General features: G+C 51.9%; 1 protein-coding gene across 1 annotated transcript in view; it reads right to left on the reverse strand.

The window, feature by feature from the left end:
* Window positions 1-22,607, reverse strand: part of CFAP77 (cilia and flagella associated protein 77) — a 152,164-nt gene that overhangs the window by 18,392 nt on the left and 111,165 nt on the right. Inside the window, exons 4-5 of the mRNA XM_069579988.1 lie at window positions 9,242-9,347; window positions 5,376-5,477 (exon numbers count right to left, since the gene is read on the reverse strand). Coding sequence (XP_069436089.1) covers window positions 5,376-5,477; window positions 9,242-9,347 — 208 coding nt within the window. The remainder of the gene's footprint in view (window positions 1-5,375; window positions 5,478-9,241; window positions 9,348-22,607) is intronic.

The following is a 22,607-nucleotide window of genomic DNA, read 5'->3' on the forward strand; positions in this document are numbered from 1 at the left end:
TTTCATTTTTTTGGCCTTGCCATGTGGCGGGATCTTAGTTCCTTGACCAGAGATCAAACCCGTGCCCCCTGCATTGGAAGCGAGGAGTCTTAACCACTAGCCCACCAGGGAAGTCCCTAAAAAACATTAAAAAAAACCTAACTGGCTTTGTAAAAGTTACATGTACTCACTGTAAAAACGGAAACTGCAGGAAAGAGAGTCTGAGAAAATCAAACAGCCTCCAGCTCACCCCAGGAATTACTGCTGCTGCCACTTGGGGCCCCCCCTCCCGGACATCTGTTCTGGAGCACCGACCCCACGTGACGGATGGGTGCCTCCATTCAGAGGGTCACATAAGACAGGTTCTTTCCCCCAATAATATGTAGGCCAAGCAGTACTAAACCAGGGAAGTATGATTAAAATGCCAGTAAGTAGAGGGTAAAGTCAATATTTTCAATGGTGGACTTCCCCGGTGGTCCAGTGATAAGAATCCACCTGCCAAGGCAGGGGACACGGGGTTCGATCCTTGACCCGGGAGGACCCCACATGTCACAGGGCAGCCGAGCCCAGGCACTGCAGCTACGGAGCCCACAAGTGCTTTAGAGCCCGCGCTCGGAAACAAAAAAAGACAGCAGGGCGAGAAGCCCATTCACTGCAACCAGAGAGTCGCCCCCCACCCTGGTCGCCACACACAACGGCGAAGACCCAGCACAGCCAAACATAAATAAAATGCATTAAAATGTTTTCAGTGGCTGTGTAATATCGTGATGCTGTACATTGTCTCTGTAATATCTGTGTAATGTGTCGCAGCATATACTTAAGCCAGTACTTGGCCTGTGATGTCTCCAGCCTTTCACCATCGCTGTCAAGACCACCATAAATATAGGGGGCACCCCACTCCTTCGTCTTTGGTCCTTTATCATTAGTAGTCTTTTTGTAAAAGGGGATAAAACCGTCTGCTTTTCTTGATTTAATACCAGGAGACCAGAGAATATATGGTTCAGATTGGGTCGCTTTTGAGAGCAGAGGGGCACTTATTAATAATTCTGCCTCCTAACCGGCCCCAGGGAGGGCTGTCCTGGGGAGCCAGACCCCCTCCCTGCCCAGGGACACCCAGGGAGGCTTCCACAAAAGGCCGGAGAACAGGCTGGGCCAACTGGAGTGTGCACGGTGTTGGAGGTTTTGTTATGGGGGGTCATCCCCACCCCCAGACTTGGGGCTTTGCCAACTCAGGTTGACATCCCCCCAGCATTTCAGACTGAGAGAATTGGACGCCCAGGGCTGGAACGTCTCCGAATTTCCCCATCTAGCCGTCCACCTGCACAGTTACCTGTCTCCACCAGCCGTCTGTCCACCTTACTCTTCGCCTGTCGCCAGCAGCCCGATGGAGGCATGCTGTCAGCGCTGAGAACAGGGTCTGACACTCAGGGATGAAGTTTGTAAATGAATGAGTGAGTGGACGAGTGAGTGGGTGAGTGGGTGATCACCAGGACCATCCTCGCGGCAGCTGCCATTTTTGGCGGCTTGATACGGGTCGGTGCTCTGCTAAACACTGGGCACGTGTTCCCATCAAACACTCCCAGCAGCTCTGCCGACAGGCACAGGCCCATTTTACAGAAGAGGAAGCAGGACCTTGGACAGGTCAAGCCACACGCCAGGTCAGGAGTGGTGGGGTCACCACCCGGCGCAGGTCTAGCCGACCCTGGAGTCATGCACGCACAAACATACCACACCGCCCCCGTCTCCTGCTCTGCTGGCCCCCAGTGCACCTCGTGGAGGGCAGAGACAGCCCGGCCAGCAGGAACAGAAGGTGCAGGCCCCAAGCCCAGTGGTGCCCCCACTCAGGGACGAGGCGATGAATTCTTGTCCCTTCCCGAGAATGAGGGCCTGTCCCAGTTCACCCCAGCTTGGGGTCTGCACGCTCCACGAGCCCCATGCTTCCTGCCATGTGGCTGCTTGGTCCTGGAAGCTGGGGTTGGAAGAGACCCTTAAGAACCAGGGCCCCACCACCCCATTTTCAGGTGGGGAAACTGAGGCCCAGGAAGGGCCAGCCACTGGCCCAGGCCCGGGGGCTGGCTGGCGGCTCGTCGTGAGCATCCTGGCAGAGAGGCCACTCGCCAGCTGTCGGCCGACCCTCCCTCTGGGCACTGGCTGTCGCGTGGCGACTGCTGGCTGCACAGCCCAGGAGGAAGCCCTGGAACTCGTGTGTCTGGAAAGGGAGCCCCACCGAGGGGTGCTTCTGCTCTGCTCCCTCCCGCGGTCCCTCCGGGCTCAGACAGGAGGGGCCCTGAGTGGCACTGGTGGGGACGGTTGGGTGGAAAGCCAGCTCGCTCCGTACTGACCCGGCCCGGGAGCGCCCGCGCCCTGCCTGCTGCTTTTCCGTGTGAAAGGTGTTTAATTATTTCTGACAGAGTTCAGCGTCGACATCTGTTCGCGAGCGGGGAGAGTCCATTTAGGTTATCCATCACCGTGACAGATTCCACTTTTTTGGAAGCGCCTTTTCCTTTCATAATGGGGCCGGGTGGGGAAGGGGGGCAGGCGGATCAGCACAGACACGAGGCACAAAGACCTTCCCAGGGCCCCGACAACAACCAGCACCCCCTCCCCGCCCCAAGGGAGGAGCAGCTCTAGCCACGACTGGGTCCTGACCCTGTGGGTCCAGACCCTGCCGGTGGCTGCTGGGCTGGCGGGCACTGGGACGTTTAAGTTGGGAAGGGGGTCTCACAGGGCCTGTGAAAGGCTATTCGATTCTGTCCTCCTGGGCGGCACTGGCCATCCAATCATCCGATGCTTCACTCATTCTTCCCACAAACACTTACTGGTCACCTGTTGGGTGGCTCAGTGGTAAAGAACCCACCTGCCAATGCAGGAGATGGAGGAGACCCAGGTTCAGTTTCTTGGTGGGGAAGATCCCCTGGAGGGGGAAATGGCAACCCAGTCCAGTGCTCTTGCCTGGGAAATCCCATGGACAGAGGAGCTTGGTGGACTACAGTCCATGAGGTCCCAAAAGAGTCAGATACAACTGAGGAACTAACATTGAAAGTGTTAGTCACTGCTGGGTGTCAGGCCCCATGCTGGGCTCCTGGGACCCAGCGGGGACGCAATGGACGTGTCCTTGTGGGCTCACACTTTACTGGGGAAGATGGACATTGAACAACGAGTGGCCGTTAACAAATGAATTGCAGTGCAGCTAAGCGCCTCAAGGGGGCAGAAAAGAGCCCAGTGGTATCAAAGAGGGGACCTACCCGGGCGGGACTGGAAAGGATAGTGTCCTCAGGAGGCATCACTGCCCAGCCACCCAGAGAAGAGGCCCTGGACCAGGCAGGAACCCCTTTCTCTCAGGGCAAGTTCCTTCCCCTCTCTGAGCCTCAGTCTCCTCATCTGTAGAATGGGACCTTTGCATCTATGAGATAATGCATGTCTGGCACTTGGGACACAGTAGGAGCTCAGGAAGTACTTTTCACTGGTGGTATTTCCCAGCAAGGAGGGGGCTGAGTGTCTCGGCAGTGGCGGCAGCACCCTGGGGCTCTTGGAGCCTCTACGGGGCTGTCCTGGCTGGTGTCCAAGGACCAGCCCTGCTGAGATTCCTGTGGCTGAACTTCCAGAGCCCATGAGCCTCCCTGGGGAAGATGAGAAAACACCCTGTAAGCCCAGGTGCTTGTGTTTTATTCTACTTCGTGTTATTTCAATGGCACTGTGGGTGCCCTTGAACTTGGGCCTGGCCTGGGTTCCAGGTCCAGCCGCTTGAAAATGAACACCATCTCTGCCAGTCCTCCGCAGAAATCAGGTAATGATGCTATGTGGAATAATATGTGTAAATGACTCAGCATGAACACAGGGCTGGCATCACAGGTGGGTGGCCCTGTTCCTAACAGGTTTTTACAACAACAGTCTTAAGATCAGAAGAGACCTGTGCTCAGTTGAGTCAAATCCCCTCTCTTAGACTCATTGGAAAAGACCCTGATGCTGGGAAAGACTGAAAGTAGGAGAAGGGGGCAACAGAGGATGAGATGGTTGGATGGAATCATCGACTCAATGGACATGAGTTTGATCAAACTCCAGGAGCTGGTGATCGTCAGGGAAGCCTGGAGCGTTGCAGTCCATAGGAGAGTAGAGAGTCGGATATAACTGAGCGACTGAACAAGGAGAAGAAATAGAACTCATTTATTTCTGGATTTCTGCTCCTGCTCTGGGCCAGGCTGTGGGGGTACCTGCGGGTGAGACAGGCCTCCTGACACAGAGGACTCTGTGTTACTTGGGTGGGGCGTGTTGGACAGGGAGAGGGGCCCTTTCCTTGCTCCAGCAGGGTCAGGGGAGACCACCTGAGCCCTTTGTCCATTGCTTTGGGACCTATGTGTGTGCTTAGGTACTCAGTCGTGTCTGACTCTTTGCGGCCCCCTGGACTGTAGCTCGCTAGGCTCACCAGTCTGTGGAATTCTCCAGACGAGAATACCGCAGTGGGTAACCATTCCCTTCTCCGGGGATCTTCCTGACCCAGAGATCAAATCCAGGTCTCCTGCATTTGCTGGCGGCTTCTGTACCATCTGAGCCACCAGGGAAACCCCTGGGAACTATAGGTAGATTTAAAAGCAGAGACGAGGGGCTGAGAGGGGCTGGGGGTTGGCATTGTAGAGCAGAGTGCCAGCAGTTTATCTCGTGCCCAGGGGCCTATGGGTCCCATCCCTCCCTGGGCAGGGTCCCCAGGATGTCTGTCCCCCCGCCCCACCACGGACATCAAACATCAGGAAAATCAAAAAAAGAAGAGTGAGAGGAAAGGCGACAGAAAGAGGGGCCAGAAAGGAGGCTACGGGCCAAACGCCTGAGTGTGGAGATGGGGCAGGAGGGATGAGGGCGAAAAGAAGGAGCCTGGGGGAGGCGAGGGGTGCTGCCCAGGCTGGACGGGGAGCGGCAGTGGGCCCGCAGCACACCCCGCTCCCCTGCGCTGCGCGTGGCCCTGCCCGTGTGTGCGGCGACGGCCCAGACTGACGGGCGGCGGGGCGAATGGCCACTGACATATGCTGATGGCGGCCACTTGGGCAGGACATGGGCGCCGCATCAAGGGCGGCAGGCAGGCCTCGCTGGCAGCCTGTTCGGTTGCATTAGGCTCAGGAAGGCACGGCCCCCTTCATTGTCTACACCGCAGTTTAACTCAAACAAGCGGCTGGGCCTGGTCTGGCCAGGAACGCGGCTTTGTGTGGCTGTCTCCCTGGGGCCAGGCGCGTCCCTGGTGGCGCTTAGGAAGGGTTCCAACATGTTAGCTCTTGGTAGCATTGCTGTTGCTGTTGCGCCAGTCGAGGGGCAGAAGCCCTCAGAAGCCCCTGCCTAGAGGACAGGTAAAGAACAGAAAGCAGGGCATCCGCTAGGTGCGGGGCAGGGGCGATGGGGGCGGGACTGACCTTCTGGAAGTGAGGCATGTGCCAGAGGGCGTCCAGCCCCACGGGCGGCTTGTACTTCCTCAGCTGACTGCTCCGGGTCTCATAGAGCTTCCCAAGGATCACCTGCAGGGCAGAGAAAGGCTGAGGCCCGGTGGTGACTGGCTCCTGCAGAGGCCGGAGCCACAACGACAGGGCTGGAGGGCCTGGGGCCAAGATTCCTGCTGGGGCAGCCCCATGGGGCCCTTTCCCCCTGGTTCCCACCCTTCTCCCAGTCTGATTTCAGGGGACCAGGTGGACTCGGGGAGGGGACCATGGGGTGCAGAGAGCGTGCTGTTTTGGTTTCTAGTTCGACCCTAGAACTCTCTGGGTTCTGGAAGGCAGCTGCCTCAAGGGCAGGGACGTGTCCTCCTTAGCTCAGACAGCCCTGGTGGTTACCAGGGATGCCACCAGGTCTGAACGAATGAATGATTTGACGGGGCTGTTGCCATTTCTGGGAAGCAGGTCCTCAGCACGGTCTGCTCGTGGAAGAGAAAGGAGGACTCCTTTGAGAGGAGGAATTAGAGGGCTCAGTGGAGAGCCCTCGAGGTCTCTGCGGGTGCGATTTCAGAGCTGCAGAGGCAGTCCAGCTCCTCCTTAGCTGCACGCCCCGTACCCACAAACAGATGCTGTGAGCCTATGGTTAGGGACCCATAGCTCATGGGGTCTGCTGTGGACTGAACTATGTCCTCTCCAAATCCATAGGGTGAAGCCCTAGCCCCCAGTGGGGACTGTATTTGGAGCTGGGCCTTTAAGGAGGTGATTAAGGCTCAGTGACATCAGAGGATGGGGCTGTAATCCAATAGGACAGATGTCCTTATACGAAGCGGAAGAGACACCAGGGGTGTCCATACAGGAAAGGCCCTGTGAGGACGGGGTGAGAAGGCGGCCGTCTTCAGGCCGAGGAGAGAGGCCTCCAGGGCAACCGAGGCTGCCACCTCCACCTTGGACTTCCAGCCTCTAGGATTTCTGTGGTTTAAGCCACCCAGTCATACGTTGTCACGGTCACTCCAGCAGACTCACCCAAGGTCCCCGGCCCCCAGTTGCAGGATCAGAGGGGACTCTGATTCAATGTGTGCCCCTGGGGAACTCCATGCACAGTCAGACCTTAGTTCACAGCTGTGACCTTGTCAGAACTCAAAACCTCCTAGGGGAGTTAGCAGACAAATAGGGGGCTCTTGTTTATACCTAGAGCTAGAGAGTTGGAATTCTACACCTGGAGTGGGTGAGCTGGACGATGCGCTGGTACCCAAGTGACCCAAAGAGCATGGGCCACTGCAGAAAGGGGCATGAGAGGGCGACACAGGTCAGATGGTGCAGCCAACAAATAAAAGCTGACCTGAATTTAGCTGAAGACACCACCACCCTATTGAATCCCTTTTATTTTACTTTTTCTTAAAGATAGCATCTCTTTATTTTATTGATTTATTTTTTGGCCAAGCCATGTGACACATGGGATCTTAGTTCCCTAACTAGGGATCAAACCAGGGTCCCCTGCATTGGGGACATGGAGCCCTAACCACTGGGCTGGCAGGGAGCCCCTTTTATTGACTTATTTTGTTACCCAATTATATTAATTTTATTTAATGTGTCTGTGGATAACTTCCAAGCCCCTTGGATCAACTCTCCCCTCTGCTTCCTAGAACAGCAGCTTTGAAACTTCATCTCAAACCAAAGCTGAGAGGCTGCCTCACTAGGGCTTAGTGAGCCGGGCTTCAGAATTAGGAGGATGAAAGTGAGTCTTAGTGCCTTTCTCAACCTCAGTTTCCGCTGCAGAAAATGGGGTACAGATGCCTAGCAAACAGGTTCTTATAGGATTTGCTGAGTTAGCTTTGGGCAGAGTGTCTGGTCCTTGACGATTGCTCACTAAATGGAAGCCAGTTTCCAAGAATTTCGTTTGGGGTCATCACCATCCAAAACCCAGCACATCCTGAGCTGCTAAGAGACCAGTTTCTCCTAAGATGGGAGCAATCTGACCTTGTAAATCAACCATCTCATCAACCCTAACAGCCTGTGTGTCAGCCCCTCCGTGTTTTGAGGGTCTGGGTATTCGTAGCCCTTTGATAGAAAGCATCACAGTCACAGAGAATCTTGGAACAGAAGAACTCTGTGGTTGGTTTGACAAGTGCTTTTTGAGTGCTTACTATGTCCTGTGAAAGTGTTAGTCACTCAGTCGTGTCTGACTCTGCAACCCTGTGGACTATAGCCTGCCAGGCTCCTCTGTCCATGAAATTCTCCAGGCAAGAATATTGGAGTGGGTGGCTGTTTCCTTCTCCAGGGGACCTCCCGACCCAGCGATCAAACTCGGGTCTCCTGAATTGCAGGTGGATTCTTTACCCTCTGAGCCACCAGGAAAGCCCCCTTCTATGTCCTGGGAAGCCCTGACTATGTGCTGGCCCCATTCAACCCGACCCCCTTTTTTGCCCATCAAGGTCATTGAGACCCCAGTTTGGATGGCATCACTGACTCAATGGACATGAGTTTGAGCAAACTCCGGGAGACAGTGAAAGACAAGGAAACCTGGTGTACTACGGTCTACGGGGTTGCAAAAAGTCAGACACGACTGAGAGGCTGAACAACCATCACAGCGGCGAGCCACTCAAAGCCACAGCCCCCTGAGCTGCACCAGTCCCTGACCAGTGCTTGGGGTGGAGCCGCTGATAGTGGGTGATTACAGGCCAATGCTTTGGCCAACCGATGTGAAGAGCTGACCCCTGGAAAAGACCCTGATGCTGGGAAAGATTGAAGGCGGGAGGAGAAGGGGACGACAGAGGATGAGATGGTTGGATGGCATCATCAACGTGGGGGACATGAGTTTGAGCAAGCTCCAGGAGTTGGTGATGGACAGGGAAGCCTGGCATGCTGCAGTCTATGGGGTCCCAGACTGAGTGACATGACTGAGTGACTGAACTGAACTGAACAGGGTTCTCTGTTGAAACAGGAGGGGCACTGGCTACGAGACTGTCTCTAGATTCAGGAGATGTGTCCTCGGAGGCTCCGGATTCCATGGACCTGTGGCCCTCTGAGTTGTTGTGAAATAGCTGCTAATTAAGAACATGACTCTGGCCTGGAGCTCTCAGTATGAAGTAGCAGCATGTAACGGTAATGCTCCCTTGGAAAAAACTGGTCGTTACCATAGTGAGCTCTCTCTTGAGCTATTAATGAATAAACTAGTCACGGACTGCTTTTAAATTATTACTACAGAGACTTCCCTGGTGGCACACTGGGTAAAAATCCACCTGCCAGTGCAAGGGATACGGGTTCGATCCCTGGTCCGGGAAGATTCTACATGCCAAGGAGCAACTAAGCCCGCATGCCACAACTACTGAGGCTGTGTGGGGCAACTGCTGAAGCCCGCATGCCTACAAGAGAAGCCCCCACAATGAGAAGCCCGTGCACCACAACCAAGAGGAGCCCCCACTCACGGCGGCAACAGAATGCCCACGTGCAGCGATGGAGACTCGTGCAGCCAAAACTAGAATTAATTAATTAATTAAAAATATGTTATTGCAGTGCTCTGCTCTAAGTGGTTGTCTCTGACTTCCGACTCTCCCCACCGCTGAGAACAGCCCAGAGGGGCCTTAGGTGGAAATCAGTCTTCCTCTCTAGGGGCTTAAGCCAAAGTTGAACCTGGTCATCACCAAGACCCTTTCAGCACAGCACTGAGCAACTCGATCGCCCAGTCAACACCCTGCCTCGCCCACCAGCAACAAGCATGCACAGGGGGGCAGCCTCAGGCCTTGCCCCTCCACAAGCCTCCCCTTCCCTCCCCTCCCCTTCTGCAGTCAGCATGGTGTTTCCCCGCAAGCCTCCCCTTCCCTCCCCTCCCCTGCAGGGAGCATGGTGTTTACCTTTTGCTTTTTCTCCAGTTTAATGGCTTTCTGGGTGGCCTTCTGCTCCTGCACCCACAGCTGCTGGTACCGATGCTGCAGCAGATCAAAGAAGGGGGTGGAAGGCCTGTGGGGAAGAAGGCAGACGGGTTTGAGGTCCAGGAAGGGCCAGAGACCCCCCTCTCCTCAGAGGCTGCCTGCATGACTGTCAGGCCTGCGGGGAAGAGTGCCCTCCCCAAGGCTGTGAGAGCCTCTTTCTGGCTTTCTGCAGCCATGGAAGAAACGGGTGCCTTCTGTAAATCATTCAATAAATGCTTACTGCCCACCAATCAAGTGCTGGGCCTTATATGGTGACAGACTCTATCCTCGACCAGATTTAAGACAGACTCCTCAGACCCCTCCTTTCCATCAGGACTTGTCCTTGGGACCTATCTTTGGCTGGATGAAGTCAGCCTTAGCAGAGAACCTTGCTAAGCCAGTCCCCTCACCCCTCATGTCTCATCACCTTGGCTTGCCTTTACCAAGAGTCCTGTTAAGGCATTTTTGTGAGAATCCCCTACCTACCCTTGAAGTCTCCCCTTCGTAACTTGCCTTCCACTCTGCTCCTTGGGTAGAAGTTCCCATTCGTGTTGTATTAAGAACTGAGTCCAGCTCTATCCTGAGGTCACTTTCCCCTTTGAAATAGTACTGAATGAAATCTGTCTTTATTGCCTTCAGCCTCTGCTCTGATTCTCATTGGCAGGGGTCTCCAGCCAAGGTGCACATACCCTGCGTACAGCATTTTGCATACCCCACTCCTCACAACACTGTGAAGTGGGTATTATTAATACTATCACTCATCCTGCAGCTGAGGGGGTCAGGTCCCAGAAGAGTGGGAGCAGGGCTGTGTGTGAGGCTCTCTCAAGGCAACCTACTGGGTGATGAGGGAAAGAACTTTCCAGAAGAACCAAAGCTAATAAGACGCAGGAGGAAGGACAGAATTGAGGGGAAGAGCATCGTTACCTTGTGACTCCTAATGAAATAATGGATTTAGGTAATGAGCGATGATGAGGTAGAAGGCTGACGGGAACTTTACAATGGATGGCTCAGGCTGCAGCAGCTGAACCACAGGATCAATTTGTTCTTATTGTGATAAATGTGCAAAACATAAAGTTTACCCAAGCAATCAATCTTACCATCACTGAAAGTGACAGACATGGGACCAGGAATGATTTTTATTTATTTGGCTGCGCTGGGTCTTAGTTGCAGCATGTGGGATCTTCATTGCAGCATGTGGGGGTCTTCACTGCAGCATGTGGGGTCTTCACTGCAGCATGTGGGGTCTTCACTGCAGCATGTGGGGTCTTCTGAGGCAGCGTGTGGATTCTCTAGTTGTGGCAGGCGGGTTCAGTAGTTGCGGCAGGCGGGCTTTGTTGCTCTGCAGCACGTGGGATCTTAATTCCCCGACCGGGGATCGAACCCTCGCCCCCTGCATTGGAAGTGCAGAGTTTTAACCACTGAGCCTCCAGGGAAACCCCCTGGCTTCGTGTTTTATACAGCCTTCATGGTGGTATTTAAAGTCTTGGAAATTGTTGTCGGCCCTTAAAAATCGGGAGATTTTACATTTTAAAAGAAAACCAGCTTTCCCAGATTGTCCTGAAGATGTATATGTTCTGATCACATAGGTCTGCCTTCCTATGTGGCAACAGTTGGCTGGAGCTGAGTATCAGGTGTCATTTAGCCCAAGTCCTCTCTCTTCCCTACTGCCCTCTACTGCCTGCTGGGCCCCTCCAAGCGTTGGATTTTGTGGCCCCAGAAACAGACACAGAGCTGGACTGGACCCTAAACACCCACCCCCATCTCTCCCACCCTCCAGGCGGACTTCTCTGGGACCAGGCTGACCTGGGACTCCTTTCGAGTGGCGCTTCCTCGGCTTTGAAATGCCACTCGAGCTCAGAGTTCTCTTTCCAGAGTAGCCTGCAGCGCATCTACAAACAGTGGCTCTTTGTTTTCTGGTTCCTTTACCCCTGCGGTGACTTTTATTACTTAATTATTACACACCCCATGCTTCTGAGCAGCCTAATTTATAGCCGTGCTTTCTAATGACACGAGATGCGTAATCTCGCAAGATCTACCCCAAGAGGCCTTTCACAACAGAAAAGCTATCTTTCCAGCAGCCTCCTCTGCCCACAGCACCGCAAACCCACCCTCACGGCCCTCCCACAGCCTCGCTGACCGTCTTTGTGTCCTGTTTCGGCCAGCGGTTCTTATTGCTGGAAAGAGGCAGGGGCGGGGCGTCGGAGCAGAAGAGCTGACAAAGCTTGTAAGTTACAACAGCCCAGTCCCGACTGCCTGCTGGTGGAGGTCCAGCAGATTTTGCCCATTTTTGTTCTGGCTCATTCAATCGGATCACAAGCGGGAGAGGCTTGTCGGACATGGCGAAAACCCAGGATTTAAATTGTATCACGTCATCTCTTGCTTAAAATGCCCTCAGCAGCCTCCCATTTCTTAGATTCAATCTAGATTCCTTGCCAGAATCTGGCAAAGCCTCCCCTCCCCAAACTCCTCTCAGACCCTCAGCAACTCCTTTGCCTACAGGTCTCAGCTTTCGGGTCACCTCCTCAGAGGGCTTGCCCCTGACCAGTCCATCTTCCAACGGCCCTTGCCTGGTGCCCTCCCCTGCAGAAGCCCCCTTGCTAATTTGTCACTGGTCTATAACTGCTCTCGGCCATCGAGTACCAATGCCAGCAGGAATGGTTTGCTCTCCGTAATTATGCATTGTTGAAAAGGAGGGGGCGAGAAGAAGGGAATTAGTCAAAGAAAGAAAGATTAGGTGAACATTTTAGGAAATAAACTCTTCATAAGTCAGGGTAGTGTAAATCAAGCTATATGTGAGTTGTAATAAAATTGAGAGTAAATTGATAGAAATTATAATCTGGGAAAGGAAGGATAGTCTTTCTAACAAATGGCAGGGGAACAACTGGGCACCATGGACAAAACCAAAGAGAAACCTCTTGGCCCAAGTCTCATACTTTATACAAGAATTAACTCAAAACGGAGCATAGAGTTAAATGTGAAACTGTGAAACTTTTTGAAGAAAACATAGGAGACGTTGTTTGGGACCTAGGGCTTGGCTAGGTGATGCGTTCTCAGGCTTGACACCGAAAGCATGATCCAGCAAAGAAAAAAAAAAAAAGGTAAATTGAACTTCCTCTAAATTAAGAACTTTTGCTCGTGGAAAGAGCCTCTTGAGAATATGACAAGGTAAACCATTACTAGGAGAAAATATTTGCAAACCATGTACCTGACAAAGGACTCCTATTTCGACTATATATAAAACTCACAAAACTCAACAATAAAACAAAATGAAAACAAAAAATGACTGTATTAGAAAAAGGACAAAACACGAAGAGACAGAGGGTATATGGATGGCAAATAAGTACAGGAAAAAATAGTAACATCCTTCGCCACTGGAGAAATGTAAATTGAGAGCTGGATGACATGTCCCTTCACACCTATTGGTGCAGCTAAAATAAGAAATACGTAGTGACAGTGGGCCTTCCCTGGCGGCTCAGATGCTAAAGAATCTGCCTGCAAATGCAGGAGACCTGGGTTTGATCCCTGGATCAGGAAGATTCCCTGGAGAAAGGAATGGCTACCCACTCCAGTATTCTCACCTGGGAAATCCCATGACGGAGCAGCCTGGTGGGCTACAGTCCATGGGGTTGCAAAGACATAACTGAGCGACTAACCACAGTGATAATGCTCAGTGCTGGCAAGGACACAGAGAAACTAAACCTCGTACACATTGTTGGAGAGAGCGTAACATGGCATCGTTGCTCTGGAAAATGGTTTGCTAGTTTCTTGAAAAACTAAACCTACACTTACCATCGGAGCCCAGCAATTATGCTCCTGGGCATTTATTCCTGAAAAATGGAAACTTAGGTCTACACAGACACCTACACACCCATGTTCATAGCTGGAATACCTGTAATATCCCCAAACTGGGAACAACCAAAACACCCTTCAGTGGGTGAATAAACTATGGTCCATCCATACTATGGAATATCATTCTATAGTAAAAAACGAAAGGACGATTGATACAGCAACAGCTTGGATGATGTCAAGGCTGTTATGCTCATGGAAAAAGGCCAGTTTCACAAGGTCACATACTGTATGATTTCATGTACATACCTTTCCTGGAATGTCCCAGGGATCAGGGAATGGCGGGGAGAGGGGTCATTACACAGGTGTGTGAAGGGGTGTCTTTGAGGTGATAGAACAGTTCTCCATCTTGATTTGTAACACAAATTTACACACGTGATAAAATGCATGGACGCCAAATACGCAGACACAAACTGCTTGTAAAACTGGTGAAATCTGAAGGAAATCTGCGTATTGTATCAACGTCAGTTTTTTAGGGTTTTTTTTTTTTATGCTTTTTCAAATTTACTTAATTTGGCCGTGTCGGGTCTTAGACCCTTCATCGCATCGCGCAGGAGCTCTTCTGGAGCACGGATTCTCCAGTTGTGGCGCACGGGCTCAGGGCTGCGTGGGCTCAGTAATTGTGGCTAGTGGGCTTAGTTGCCTTGCGGCATGTGGGTTCTTAGTTCCCAGACCAGGAATCGAACCTGTGTCCTCAGCATCAAAAGGCGGATTCTTCACCACTGGGCCATCAGGGAAGTCCCAAGTTTTTAGTTTTGATATTGCACTATAGTTACATAGGATTTTATCACAGGGATAACAGAGTGAAGAGTAAACAGCAGCTCTCTGTACTATTTTTACAACTTCCCGTGGCTTTATAATTATTTCCAAGTAAAATATTTTCTCAAAATGCAATCGAGCATGCATGAACTAGCTTTCCAACTTCATAGAAAAAATATTACAATATTACTGTCATACAAAGAGGTGATCAAAGAGCTTGGAGCCAAAAAATGTGGGGGGAAAATGAATATAGGGTGTGGCAGGAAATTAATTTTTTAAAAATGTGTTATTTTTCTGGATTTTGTGGCTTATGATATTTGTCAGCTTATTTAAAATTTTAATTTGTTCTGATTCTTTTTCTCATTCTAATTAAGTATTCAGTTTTATGCCTAAATTTGTATTCAGGATGTTGAACTTTTTTTCTTAAAGAGAACCCCCAAATATGAATACGTTCCTGGTCCCATGAAACATGGAGCTGCCCTTGTGTGAAGGTAAAATGTTTCTTTTAATTATAAGAGAGTATTAGGTATAACTTCATGCTAATAATGTAAAACCAAAACAAAATAGGTGATTTATCCAGGAAAATTTAAAAGACCAAAGTTGACTGAAGCGCATATGTAAAACCTTAATAGAGCCACGGGTACTAGACCAAGGTATGTTCACGTGTGTGACCTCCTAGCCTTGTTGAGAACAGTATTCCAGGGCTTTCCAGAAGTTTTTACAAAAAAGCTTCCCACATCGTGCTATGATCCCAAATCGAGAGAAGGAAAATGTCTTGGTTAGTGTCACCTAGAAGAGCAAATGAAATTCTACTTGAGGGTGTGATGGATTTAGGAGTCTGGGATTGACATATAGACACTGCTAGGTATAAAAGAGATAACCTACTGTACAGCACAGGGGACCCGCTTAGCTCTGTGGTGACCTAAGTGGAAAGGAAACCCAAGAAAGAGGGGATATATGTGTGTGCGTGCTATGTCACTTCAGCCATGTCTGACTTTTTGCAACCCGATGGACTGTAGCACACCAGCTCCTCCGTCCATGGGATTCTCCAGGCAAGAACACTGGAGTGGGTTGCCAAGGCATCCTCCAGGGGATCTTCCCGACTCAGGGATCGAACCTGCGTCTCCTGCAGCTCCTGCATTGCCAGTGGATTCTTTCCCACTGAACCACCAGGAAAGCCAGGATATATGTATACCTGTAGCTGATTCATTTTGCCCTCAGCTAGGAACTGACACAACATTGTAAAGCAGCTACACTCCAACTTAAAAAAAAAGGGGAGGGGCCTAAAGACATGAAATAAAGTTATGCTTGAAAACTAACAAAAAAAAGGAGTACTAAGTGAAATATTACTCGATCAAATCGGGCAATGTACTAATACCAGAAGGCCCTCCTGTAATGCCCTCCACCCATGCTGGAGGCGAGGAGTGGGGAGCCAAGGAGGGGTCCCAGAGGGTAGCTCACCCCTGCCCCTTCCCGCTGGGCCTCCGAGGCGGGGAGGAAAGAGACTCCTTCCAGTGCAGCCGGAAGTTGCAATGCGAGGATTACACTAGGCTGGACACATTAACCAGTGCACTGACCTGGCCTTTTGTAATTGCAAGTGAGCAGAAGAGCCTCGGATGGCTGAGACTTCATTCAGGAAAGGCTGGGAAAGCAGCTGACCCTCAGAGCAGCTGTGAATAAGGCGAGGACGCTCATGTTCCAAAGTCCCTTGCCCCTCCCACTTGCGCACATTTATCAGGAAATATTATCAAGCTGCTAGAAAGAATGAAGCGGCCATACGAGTAATGACTCAGGAAGATCTCCAAGACGTAGGTCAAGTATCAAGAAAGAAGCTGGGGAGAAAGAGCCATACTTGCGTAAGTGCATCAACGCAGGTGTGAAGGGTGGTGAAGGACCGGAAGGAAGGCTGCAGAGGACGGTGCTGGGGGAGGGGGGCAGACGTGGTGGGCGGGGCAAGGGGCTCCTCCCCTCCAGTCTACTTACTGGTTTTATGTCACTCTTGAAAAGTGAAAGTAAAGTCGCTCAGTCGTGTCTGGCTCTTTGCGACCCCATGGACTGTAGCTCACCAGGCTCCTCCGTCCATCGGATTTTCCAGGCGAGAGTCCTGGAGTGGGTTGCCATTTCCTTCTCCAGGGGATCTTCCTGACCCAGGGATCAAACCCAGGTCTCCCGCATTGTAGGTAGACGCCTTACCATCTGAGCCACCATGTGCCTCTTATGCAACAACGAAAGCAAAAGAAGAAACCCACATCTGAGAGGTCATGGGACTCGGCGGGGGCCAAGGTCAGGGACAGGGTGATGGATCTAGGTCAGAACTGGATGCAAGTTCCTCCTCCCCTGCCCCCGCCATGCACAGCTCTGCCAACATCACACCGGAACTAGTCAGGCTGTTTGCTTTTTGCCTCTTTCATCATAATCAGATGGGGGTGGTCGGGCCTTCTGGGCACCGCTGTTTGAAGCGAAGTTTCAGCGTTTCCCTGTGTACTCGGCCCTTGAAGGATGCACCTTTTTTCTTGGCATTTAAAAGAATGAATCGATTTATTTTTGGTTGCTCTGGGTCTTTGTTGCTGCACGTGGGCTCTCTCTAGCTGTGGTGAGCGGGGGCTACTCTTCGTTGAGGCGCAAGAGCTTCTCATTGCTTTGGCTTCTCTTGTTGAGAAGCACAGGCTTTAGCAGTTGCATCACCTGGGCTCTGTCGCTGGGGTGCACAGGCTTAGTTGCTCCGTGGCACGTGGAATCTTCCCAGACCAGAGATCAAACCTGTGTCTCCTGCATTTGCAGGCAGACTCCTGTCCACTGTACCACCGGGGAGGTCCAGCATGGATGCACCTTAACAGCCATTTTTCTTATTTTTTTCCACAACTATCTTTTTTTCCTTTTGCTGCTACATTAAAACATGTTCAGGGTTGTCTTTTTTGTTTTAAAATAAACGTAGTTCTTTACAGTAAAGGAGACGTTTTTTCCACCTCAGAATGAATGATTTTTGCCACAGGCCGAGAGCCCCTGTGGTCACAATTACAGCCAGCCAAACTGCAGCTCTCTTTTGAGGAGCTGGAAGGGGTTCACTCAGAAGATCTCAATTATTTATCCTCACTAAATGAGACGGGAAAGGTGGGAGTGGGGAGGCTGAAGCCCAGAGAGGTCAAATGGCTGGCCCAGGGTCACACAGCACACTCGGCAGCCTAGCCTGGACCCCCACCCCCACCCACACCCACACCCCTCAGGCTACACTGTCTTCAGCCAAGAGAATGCAAACCCACTTCCAAACAGGCTCACGGGGCTGCCGGCTAGCGGACTGCAGATAGAGGCCAAATCCAGGGACCTGGCTACACTCCGGCCAAGACCCGCCTTTCCAACCACATGAGTCTGATGCTGTCCCTGTCAGCACCTGACCTGGCTTCTCTTTGCCCTTTGGGGTATTGGGCACAGTCTCCCAAGGCCCTGGCCTCGGGCTGCCGCCTCTGTACCCATGTCCCCCCCAGGAGCCTCCCCACCTTCCTCAGGTCACTCCATCCCATCCTTTAGGTGTTGGTCTCAATGAGATGCCCCACCCCTACCCCCAGGTCCCTCCCTGAGACCTCCCTTAGCATTGCCAACTTTGCCTTCCTAGCTGCTCTTTGCACTTAGGAAAGTTTTGTTTTTTACAAAAATATTTTCAGTGATCAACGGATGGATTCAGTGTCTGCCTTCCTGATTAAGCTCTGAGCCCCATGTGGCAGGGACTGTGGCTGGATTGTTCACTGTGCATCCGGGCTGGGACAGTCTGCACTTTGTAAAAATGCTGAATGGCCCCAGAAGCCTTTAAAGATCGTCTTCCTGAGACACTGACCTCCTCAACGCCCAGGAGGGAGGTCTGTGGCAGAAATGAGCTTTTCCTTAGGGAGTCCAGTGACGAGACAGGGGTGGCCTGAGTCCTACAGAAGGGGTGCAGGCGCTGAGGCCTCTCCATGGACCTCTTTACTCCTCTCCCCCTCTGTCTCGGGGGCTCAGGTATTGAAGCTGGCATGTCAGAGTGAATCCTGGCTCTGGAAAGGGGCAGCAGTGGCAGTTCCTCCCCGCCCCCCCAAGAACAGAGGGTGCAGTCAGGAGGGGTGATACAGGGGAAGAGGTCCCGTCCCAGGGATGAATTAGGGGACCCATGAAGCAGAAGATGAGGCTGAACACGGGTCCTCTGAGAGCCCAGTAAACCAGGGAAACCTGGGACCCTCAGAGCCATTCATTATGAATCTTGAGAAGCACGTTCGAAAGTGATTCGGTCTTCCATGTGGTGACTTTAAAAAACAGTCACAACCGAAAAGCTGAGCGTTATGTTTTATTTGGTGGGAACTCTTAGGACTTCAAGTCCGGGAGACAGCATCTTAAGTAACCCTGAGAGAACTGCTCCTAAGAGGCGAGGGGACGAAGCAGGTCATACAGGTTTTAAACAAAGGGCAGGTAGGCTGAACATCAGATGGTTATTGTTAACTAAAGGAAATAGATATCTCAAGTCAAGGAATTGAGTGCTTTTCTATGTGTGAGAAGATGCAAAACTCCGGGCTTGCTGAATTCATTCCTTTCATATGCATCTCAGCTCTCTGGGGCCAGAATCCTGCGTTCTTCACATCCTGAGCTTCCTTGAGGCTCACTGTAGGGAGTGGCTGCAGTCTGATGGCTGGCAGACGGCAGGTACGCTTCCCCTTTCTCAGTGCCCTTGGGGCTCAGGGGCTCGTATTGGAGCTGCAATCGCTGATGACTGTGGCATCCTTGTTTACTGATACAGCAGGAAATACTTCATTTCTCACATGTGATGCTGGAAGGGTTCCCCCAGTGTACTGGAGGCTTGGGGATGGAGGTTGGGGGCACTTAGAGGCAATTTGGAGCCCAGAGAGAGAGAAGAAGCAGGCTGGGCATGAATAAGCATCTGTGGAGAGGCCAGAAGGAATCAGAGCAGGTCCACACCAGCGCTGAGGAGCTTGGTCAGGGCAGGGGTCCTCCTGGAGGCAGGGGAAGGGACTGGCTACAAAGGGGCATGTGGGGGGCCGGTTCTGGGGTGATGGAAACATGCTATGGCTTCATCGGGTGCCCAGTTACATAAACTTGTCAAGATTCATCAAATTAAACATAGACCACATGATTATCTGTAAATTGTACCTCAATAAAGTTGGTGCAAAGAACTGACTCATTGGGAAAGACCCTGAGGCTGGGAAAGATTGAAGGCAGGAGGAGAAGGGGACGACAGAGGATGAAATAGTTGGATGGCATCACTGACTCAATGGACATGAGTTTGAGCAAAATCTGGGAGAGAGTGAAGGACAGGGAAGCCTGGTATGCCGCAGTCCATGGGGTTGAAAGGAGTTGGACACAACTGAGCGACTGAAAAGTTGTTGGAATCTTCCCTGGTGGTTCAGATGGTAAAGAATCCGCCTGCAGTGCAGGAGACCCCGGTTCAGTCCCTGGGTTGAGGAGATCCCCTGGAGAAGGGAATGGTAACCCACTGCTTTATCCTTGCCTGCTGAATTCCATGGATAGAATTCCATGTAGCCTGACAGGCTATAGTCCACAGGGCCACAAAGAGTCGGACAAGACTGAGTAACTAACACTTTCACTTTCAAAATTGTTTTAAAAGCAAAAACTGAGAAGGCTGAGGAAGTGGGCGTCATCACAGAAAGTCTTTGCCATAGTACTAGGGAGCTATGGATGGTTTCTGAGCAAGGGGAGAGAGCATGGTGACAGTCACCCTTTGGAGCAGTTGCCAGCGGTGGCGGAGTGAATTAGTGGAAAGGAAGGGAGTAGGATTTGAGGATCCAAGGCCATTTCAGGGGGAGGAAAGATAGAGCAGGAGGGCTACACACCTTGCGAATGAGACCTCGACTCTGCTCACTTACTCACATGTCCATCCATCCACCTGGCACACCCAGGAGCATTAACCGGCTCCTCGTGATGGGCCAGGCTCTGTGAGATGTGGGGACGTGTTCTCTGCACCCTGGGGTTTCGGGGCCTGCTGCAGAAGTGCTGAGATCCCCCACTGCTCACACTTCTGTCTGCTTCCTGGATCCTTAAGACAATATCTCTAGAAACAGATACTAACACCCTCTTTTCACAGAGGACAAATCTGAGGCCCAGAGAAGTTCACTGTCTTGCCTAAGACCACGCAGCCCCTGGCTGATATGTTGGCACTTGCCTGGGAGGTCCGTGAGCATATCCACCCTGCGGCTCCTTCCCCCTGCAGAGCAGAGAGCTAATTGCCAGTGCACACACGGCAGTAGGCGCTCAGAGGAGAGAATGGTTAATTGAGCAAGGGCACGGAACACTGAGGGCTTCCCAGGTGGCGCTAGTGGTAAAGAACCTGCCTGCCAATGCGGGAGACATAAGAGATGCAAGTTCGATCCCTGGGTTGGGAAGGTCCCCTGGAGAAGGAAATGGCAACCCACTCCAGTATTCCTGCCTGGAGAATCCCATGGACGGAGGGAACCTGGCGGGGTACAATCTTTAGGGTCTCAAAGAGTCAGACACAACGAAAGCAACGTAGCATGCATGAAAAAAGTCTCCTCTGAGCTTTTCGGCGGGTCTAAGGGGATGAGCAGGAGGTGACTGGGTGGAGAAATGAGTAAGGAGACTCCAGAAAGAGGGCTCGGTGTGAACGAAGACAAGGCATTGGGCCTGGCTGGCACCACACCTCACAGCCCTAGAGAGGCCTGATGGGCACTGGAGAGTAACAGGCATTCAAAACTGCCTCCTGGTTTTTAATGAGCACTTCCTACACCAAGCCCGCTGGCTGCACTTCCAACTGCAGTCCCCCTGCCTCTTCCATAACCTTGAAAGGGAGGGTTAACACGCCTGCCTTCAGGTGTGGAAAATGACATGCAGAGAAATCAAGCAAATGGCCCGAGGTTTGCTCACAGACATGGGGCGGCTGGGGGGCGGAGCCAGCGCCCCATCCGGATTCCCCAGCTCTGAAGACCCCGGGGTCGTGACAGTTAGGCTCTAAGTGATCCGTGCCAGCGAGGGCGCCACGAAGGGCTTCAACAAATTATTTGCTGATAACCTGGCAGGACCCTCTTGGAAAAGATCCTCACCAGCCTGGCGTTCACGCTGACAACAAAACCGTGTCAAAACCCAGTCTGGTCAAGTGGAAAATGGGGACTAAAATGAAATGAAATCAGCAGCTACTCGGGGTAGGGAGAAACCTCAAATTAGTTGCATCCGGCCCATCTTCCGCTACTACTTTGCGATTGATAACCCCCAGACCAGGGGTTGATCTCCCATGGAGGCACCTGGGGACAAGCAAGGGGAATGGAAATTACCATTTGCAAACATTAGACTGACACTTTGTGCGTGTGGGGGCAGAGAGGGCTGACAGCTCTGATTTGCCGCCTGTGGCTCCTCTCTGCTGAGGAGGGCTCTAGTGGATTAGAGGGGGCCCCTTTCATGGCAAACCCATCTTCATCTTCGCTGCTCATTAAAACTTTGTGGAGCTGGAGAAGTTGGCGGAAGGGAGGAAGCTGTAGGAAGCTTCTGAGGGACACGAGGTACACATTTGTTGAAAGGTGTTTGAGAAGGGAGCCTTGGGTCTGACAAACCGGATTTTAGTGCGGCTCTCCGTTCACAGTGGGCTAAAATAATTGGTCATCAGTGACTACTAATTCGGTTTAGTAGCCAGAGGCAATTTTTTTCTTCCTAGAAAATCAATGACAGCACGGAGGTCTGTTCAACGTGATTCCGCTCGAGACGGGTCCTTATTTGGCGCTTGATGCTTCTTCCAGTGGAGACAGCTATTTTGTTAAAATAAAATTAAAATCCATCTCTAATGTGCCAGCGGTCTGCTGCTCCCAGGGGTGGGCAAGGAGAGGCCCTGGCCCTGGTCACGACACAGCCGCGGGGACTCGGGAGTGGATGGTGGCTTCTGGAATGGGCCACACGTTCCCGGCTGGGTGTGAGGTTCAGAACATGCCGTGGTCCTTTGGAGGGTCTGGTTTTGGAGGAGGGGAGAGGCTGAGGGGCTGGGCATCTCTTGGCAGCTCTAAATCAAAACCCAGCCCGCTAGGGACAGCCAACTGCGGCACCATCTGAGGAGGCTCAAATTCTGTCCCACCTCCACATTGGATGTGTTCTAGGGCGGCACCGGGCAGTGAGGGGCCTCCCTTCTCAGCCTCACCTGAGGCTTCCTGAATGGGCCCATCTGTGTGGGCAGGTGGCCTCAGGGACCATGACTGGGCATTTGGCTGCTGCCTAAAGGGTACCACTGTTTCTTATAATAAGGGATTCTGGTTAACATGGCTTCAGTTCAGTTCAGTCTCTCAGTCGTGTCCGACTCTTTGTGACCCCAAGAATCACAGCACGCCAGGCCTCCCTGTCCATCACCAACTCCCACAGGCTACCAAAGCCCAGCTAAAGCCTTTTTCTTTCTTTCTTTCTTTCTTTCTTTTTTTTTTTTGCAATTGAAATTTTTTTTTTAAGGTCATTGGAGATTCACATGCAATTGTTAAGAAATAATAGAGAGAGGGAGAGGGGGAAGATATGCAGAGAAGCCTCAGTACCCCATACCCTGCTTCCCCCAGTGGTGACATCTGATAAAACTAAAGAATAGAGTCAAAACCAGGATGCTGACAGTGGATAATTCACCCATCTTCCTCTCATGGACCACACGCTTGTGGTGAAGGGGCTGGCGTAACTCAATGAAGCTATGAGCCACACTGGGCAGGATGGGTCGTAGTGAAGAGTTCTG

Source organism: Ovis canadensis, chromosome 3 (assembly GCF_042477335.2).
Source record: "Ovis canadensis isolate MfBH-ARS-UI-01 breed Bighorn chromosome 3, ARS-UI_OviCan_v2, whole genome shotgun sequence".
Lineage (NCBI taxonomy): Eukaryota > Metazoa > Chordata > Mammalia > Artiodactyla > Bovidae > Ovis > Ovis canadensis.